The sequence below is a fragment of the Orycteropus afer genome, unplaced genomic scaffold (assembly GCF_000298275.1).
Source record: "Orycteropus afer afer isolate SDZICR_OR568_19922 unplaced genomic scaffold, OryAfe1.0 scaffold00574, whole genome shotgun sequence".
NCBI classification, from domain to species: domain Eukaryota; kingdom Metazoa; phylum Chordata; class Mammalia; order Tubulidentata; family Orycteropodidae; genus Orycteropus; species Orycteropus afer.
The window spans coordinates 1,382,342-1,388,333 of NW_006922161.1; the positions used below are offsets into that span (position 1 = coordinate 1,382,342).

The 5,992-nt window shown below is 62.9% G+C and overlaps 1 protein-coding gene across 1 annotated transcript in view; it reads left to right on the forward strand.

Annotated features, from left to right (window-relative positions):
* Window positions 1–3,612, forward strand: part of ZC3H3 (zinc finger CCCH-type containing 3) — a 93,542-nt gene extending 89,930 nt beyond the window's left edge. The window contains exons 10-12 of the mRNA XM_007956134.1: window positions 704–882; window positions 1,324–1,625; window positions 3,335–3,612. Coding sequence (XP_007954325.1) covers window positions 704–882; window positions 1,324–1,625; window positions 3,335–3,612 — 759 coding nt within the window. The remainder of the gene's footprint in view (window positions 1–703; window positions 883–1,323; window positions 1,626–3,334) is intronic.
* Window positions 3,613–5,992: the final 2,380 nt, after the last annotated feature.

Consider the following 5,992-nt stretch of genomic DNA (forward strand, 5'->3'; position numbering starts at 1 on the left):
GTGGTTTGGGCTTTGCTTCTGTGAAGATTGACAGCCTTGGAGACCCTGTGGGCAGTTCCACTCTGTCCTCTAGGGGCGCTGTGGGTCGGAATCCACTCCACGGCAGTGGGTGTGGTTTTTTTGGGTATATGTTTGCGGTCTGGGCTCTGGGCTTGGACAGGCCAGCAGGCTCTGTCACAGGTGCTCAGTGTCATCTGTCTCTGTGTGTCCCAGGCTGCCTCTTATAACCTGTGAGGGTGGCCTGGAGGTCTGGGAGGCTTGGCTGCAGGCTCGCCCCAGATTGTGCCACTGCAGAGGAGGTGGGGCAGAGTGGACACCCGCCCTCATGAGCAGTGCGTCCCCGAGGCCACGCCATTTCCTGGAACACCTTCCACGGCGCTCCCTGGGTATTCTTAGCTGCCTAACAGGTGCTGTGGATCGGGTGAGAGGCGTCTTACCCTCAACCTGCAGCCACGCTGGCCTCAGCCGACCTGCCCTTACCCGGCCCTGGTGGAACCCCACCCTGTGAGAGGCCTGGAGCCGCACCCGTCTTCCTCCTGGGATGGCAGCCAGGGAGAAAGCAAGCGGAGCAGTTAGCCGCTCTGGGGCTCCCCAGCCGTTCAGTCCACGCCCAGCTGGGGCGCTGACGGGGAAGGGTGGCCTGCTGGCAGAGCTCCCCCGGCCTCTCATCTGAGCTGAGGGCCCCTCACTCTTCTCCCCACAGTGCAAGAGGAAACACTCGCTGCTGTGCCCCGACTTCTCCCGCCGGGGCGTCTGCCCCCTCGGTGCCCGCTGCCAGCTGCTGCATCGCAGTCAGAAGCGACCTGGCAGGCGGGCCCCCTTGGCCCCCACGCCCAGCGATGCCTGCCCCAGGAGCAGGGGCCCTGCCGGCCATGGGCCCAGGTGACGGGGCGGGTATGGGTGGGTGTCAGCCCTGGGCGAGGTGCCCGCCCTTACACACAGCCCTCACCCACCAGCTCTGGGCCTCGAACCAGACAGACATTTCGGTCCAAAGAGTTATCTTCAGAGAACCTCCCCCCCAGTCTCTGTGGTCACACACAGCCAAGGACAGCCTTGGCCCAGCCTGGGGGAGCTGCGTAGGAGGTTGGGCTAGTGGAAGGGGCCACCCTGGAGGTCTGGGCAGGGCCGGCCTGGAGTGGGAGCCCTGGGCAGTGAGGGCAGTGGTCGGCGCCAAGTAGGAGCTTCTGCCCACGCCACCCCGGCCTCCTCAGGCCACCAGAGTATAACTTGCCTGTCCTGGAACCTTGGGCTCTGCCTGGACAGTGGGCCCGCGGGACTGGGGTGGGGCCTTCTCACATATGTGCCCCTGTTCTTCTCCCACAGGAAGTCACCAGCCACCCATCGGCCCACCAGGCCGACACCTGGCTGCCCCCGCTCCACCGTGACCACCCCAGATCCCCCCAGTTCCTCCCGGGCAGGCTTGGGCTCCCCCTCCGCCTCCCCCTCCGCCTCCCGGTCCCCATCCCCCTCGGCCTCCCCGGACCCTGAGGCGGCCTCTGTCCAGGAGACGGCGTCAGCCGAGATGGGCTCCAGGCTGCCCTCGTTCATCTCCCTGTGCACTTCGCGCAGCCCAGCCCGCCGGCCGAGCGCCCCCGTCCACGGGAGCCCCTGCATCAAGGACTCAGGTAGGCTAGGCCCCCAGACTCGGGGGGGGGCCGACAGGTGCGCGCCTGCCTGGTGGAGCCGGCCCGCGGTGCCCGCAGCAGCCCCCACCGCCCTGCCGCAGGCTGATTTAATTAGAAAGCACCCATTTCTGCTCGTTTGTTGGAGACGCCGCTGCCGCTTGTGGCGAGAACAGATGTTGCTCTCCCTGGCGAGCACTTGGGGCTTGGTAAATGACTCCACTCAGCCTTGTTGAGGAGAGAAAAGAGGGCTTTACGGCTGCAAACGACCCTTTCTGTAAACATTTTACAGCTCTCCGCGCGTTTGAGCGACGATAAACCCCAAGCAGCTCGGCGGGCTGCAAATTTGCGGCCATACGGCTATCATTTTATTGTCATATTTCACGGTCGTAACGTTAATGGAAGATGCTTGCTACAGCCTTCTGTAACGGCTCCACTGAGCTCACTCAGCGCCTGGCACGGAGGGCGCAGGAGGGGCGCCACTCGCTCCCAGCATCCACTCCGCCCGCCCAGCCAGTGCCAGCTCTACGCCCTCTGGCTGGGTGGGGAGGCCAGTGGGGGCCTGGCTGCTGGCCCAAGGCAGGCAGGTGTGGAGTCCTGCCTGGAGTGGCAGGCGGGGGAGGCGCTGCACCTGCCCTGCCCGGCTGTCCCTCAGTTGTCCTCCCCGAGGCCTTGGCCCGGCTAGAGCTGGGAGCTGAGGGGGTGGGAGGAGGTGGGCTTGGGATCCTCCGAGTCAGGAAGCCCGTTGCACCTGGCGGAACAGCCACCCCAGGGGAAGCGAGGCCTTGGGGCTCCAGAGCTGAGCCTGGCCCAGCCTGGCTCTGGGGCACCTGGGAGAGGGTCGGGCTTGCAGGGGGCATGTGGACTGTGCCAGGCCTGTGGGCCAGCCCCATGGGGGCATCTGTGGTTCCCAGGGACAGAGCAGACTAGAGGTTGGCAAAGGGAACTAATGTCCCCCGGACCACTCCATTGTCCTCTGGCCCCTCCCTCAGAAGCCTCCCTACACCCGCCCACAGCCCCCCCCAGACCACCAGTATCACCAGCCTAGGAGCCTCTGGGCTGCCTCCACCTAGCTGAAGCCACCTGACATGTTCACATATCACGTGTGTGTGCATGTATATATGCATTTGTGGGCATGTGCATTGTGAGTATGCATGTGTGTGACGTGTGCATGCACATGGTGTATGCATGCATGTGTGTGATGTGTGCGTGCATGGTGTATGAGTGCACATGTGCATTGAGCATGCATGTGTGTGCATGCATGTACACATGGGCAGTGTGTATGGGAGTGCATGTGTGTTGTGTGGGCGTTGCATGCATGTGTGTGCACGTGGTTGAGTATGTGCATTGTGTGCACATGTGAGTGTGCATGAGTGTGCTTGGGTGCAGTGCACGTGCATGTGCACGTGATTGCACACATCCATTGTGAGTGTGCATGTGTGTGTGGGCATGTCTGACAGCCTGGCTCGGTGTGTGGGCACAGTGAGGCGTGTGTTGTGGGCACCTGGATTCCAGTGTGGCGTCAACAGGGCTCCAGCTCTGAGAGCTGCTGCCTCCCTCAGTGGCCCTGCCCTTCTGTGGAGGCCGTCTAGGCAGGGGCCGATCTAGGCAGGGGCCGAGGCCCAGGGGGAGCATTGCAGGCACACCCTGCCTGCCTCCCCTCTTGGCCCCTGGAGCTGGACAGCTGTGAGCCAGCTCCACCTGGATCCCAGGTGTGGCCAGGGCTGCAGGACCTCAGCTGCCAGCGGCCACCCCTCCAGTCCGGCTCTGGGCCAGTGTCGTGGGCTACCGTGTGGGATGGTCTGCTGTAGGCCTTTGGCAGCAGTCCTGGCTGGACCAGGCCCTGAGCCAGCATCTGACCGCTGCCTCCTGGCCCAGGGAAGCCGCTGCACATCAAGCCGCGCCTGTGAGGCCTGGGACCAGCCACCGCCTCAGCGTCATCCCAGATGGACGCCAGTTCCACACACACTGCTGGGAGGGTGCGCACTGAGCCTAGGCGGCGGGGCAACACGGACTGCCACCCTCCGGGACCAGCATGGACCAGCCCGCCTGCCCCACCCCTGGGTCTACAGCAGCCCACAGGGCCCTGAGCTGGGATCCCACCAGAGGGCCCCTGCCAGACCACCGGGTGGCATTTTACATTCAGCAATAAAGGTTGTATCCCACGTCTGTGCCCCGTTGACTGCCGCCCGCTACTCCACTTAGCACTGTCCCAGAGGGACCTGGAGGCTGAGGTCACATGACTCCCAAGGAGCAGGGCAGGCACTAGCCTGGGAGTGGCAGGGCCCTCGGGAGGCCTGCTCTGGGCCTCCACGCCTGCCTGGCCCTGGGCGGGCATGGGGCGTCCAGCCAGCCCCACCCTGCCTCTGAGCAGGAATGTCCCTGAGGTGGTTCAGAGGCTGGGCCAGCCTCCTGTGAGGTGGGGGCGGGCCTCTGGAACATGCTGGGTGACGGGACACACTCTGGCCACCAACTGGGGCAGCAGCTGGCCTGGCCCCAACCTGAGTTTGCAGGTCATGGCCCTCAGCTCCGGGGCCGGATATGGGGACACCCTGGGGGCAGGGTCCCAACTGACAGGGTTCTGGGCAAGGCAGGGCCCAGCCCCTGAGCCCTGGACTCCAGAGGCTGCATGGAAGAGGCCGAGGGTGGCGGTGTCCACAGGCCCTTCCTCTCACCTTCCTCATACCCCTGTCGAAACGAGGAGTGGTCCACCCTTGAGGACTCCCGAGGTCCTGCCAACAGCCTCTGCCCCACGACTGGCCCAGCAGCCACGTGGGCCTGCAGTGAGGGCAGAGCAGGCCCGAGGAGGGCGGCTTGGACGGGCCCCACTCCGTCCCTCGGCTGAGATGGGGCCTCCCACCATGCTTCCCAGGTGCTCTGAAAAGTTAATGGTGTAAGGGCTTGGGGGATGGCCCTCCAGGAATGGCCTGGGCCTCGGCCGAGCCCCGCCCTCAGCTGGCCTGTTGGTGCTGAGGTGGGGCACCAGGCCTGCCTGCACCACACACAAGTCTGGTGGGGGCGGGAGCCCGGGTAACCACCCTCCTCTCATGGATATGATGACTTCTCCACGCGTCCAGTGGGGCCAGCACACCCACATGCCCTCCTGCTGGCCCTTCTTACTGAGGCCTGGAGTCAGGGTGGAGGTGACATTTGTGCTGAGTCCTGGAGCTGTGGGGGCTGCTGGGACCCCCAGACTGAGACCCGACGCTGAGCTGGCCTCCAGGCCTCGGGGACAGTGTCCTGCCTGGGAGACCGCCTTGGAGCCAGCAGGGTCCCAGCATGGAGAACCCGCCTAAGTTGCCAGCACACAGGTCATTGGGTCACTTTGGAGACCAGAGAAAGGGGGACTCACGTTCCTGGTCTGAAACCTATTTACCTACCGTGATCCAAACAGGCTGGCCGTGGAGGGGCAGGAGGGCATGGATCTGGGACAATAGGTGGCCCTGGGTGTGGGCAGAGGTGGGGACGCAGCCACGACTCAGCGTGGGTCTAGCAAATGTGGGTCTGGTGAGGGGTGCTGAGCGGCAGAGGCCAGGCCTGGACTTACGGGTGTGGGGAGGGTCCCCTGGGAGGAGCCTCAGTGGGTGGTGCCACGGGCCAGAGCCCTCCTCCAGACGTGTGTCCTCCTCCACATCCGGTTCAAACAGTGCTTTCTCTGGGCACCCAGCCAGCCACCCCATCTCTGTCCCATCATTCTCCCCACACCTGCAGTGGCTTGCAGACCTGCTGTCTCTGCTCGCTGTCTGTCCCCACCAAGAGCACATGCTTCAGGAGGACGGAAGGCTCTCTCCCCAGTGTCCAGCATACAGCAGGCGCTCGCTCCATAAATGCTTAGGGAGCCAACATGCACGTAGGAATATGTTCCTGTCATTAGTCCTCAGGGAGTGTAGCTCTAACCCAGCCTCCTTCAGAAAGACAGCAAACCCAGGCCCAGCTTCGCATGGACAGCAAGGGCCCTGAGCAGCCAAAGCCATGCTGAGAGAGAAGAGCAAGGAGGCAGACTCACGCTCCTGGTCTTAAACATACCACAGAGCTACAGTCATCCAAACAGGCTGGCAAAGGCAGACGCACAGAACAGGGAATAGAGTTGGGAGTCCAGAAGGACGTCCACCCTTGGATGGTCAACTGATTTTTAACAAAAATGCTAACAAGCCCATTTGATGGGGAAAGAAGAATTCAATAAATGGTGCTGGGAAGATTAGATTTCCATGTGGAGAAAAATGGAACAGGATCCCTGCCTCACACCATATACAAAAACAAATTCAAAACGGATTGAGGACCTAAATGTGCATATTAAAGCATACAGTTCTTAGAAAAACAAGCAGGGCGATGATATCAGGCTTGGCTTTGAACAAGGAATTATCTAGTAA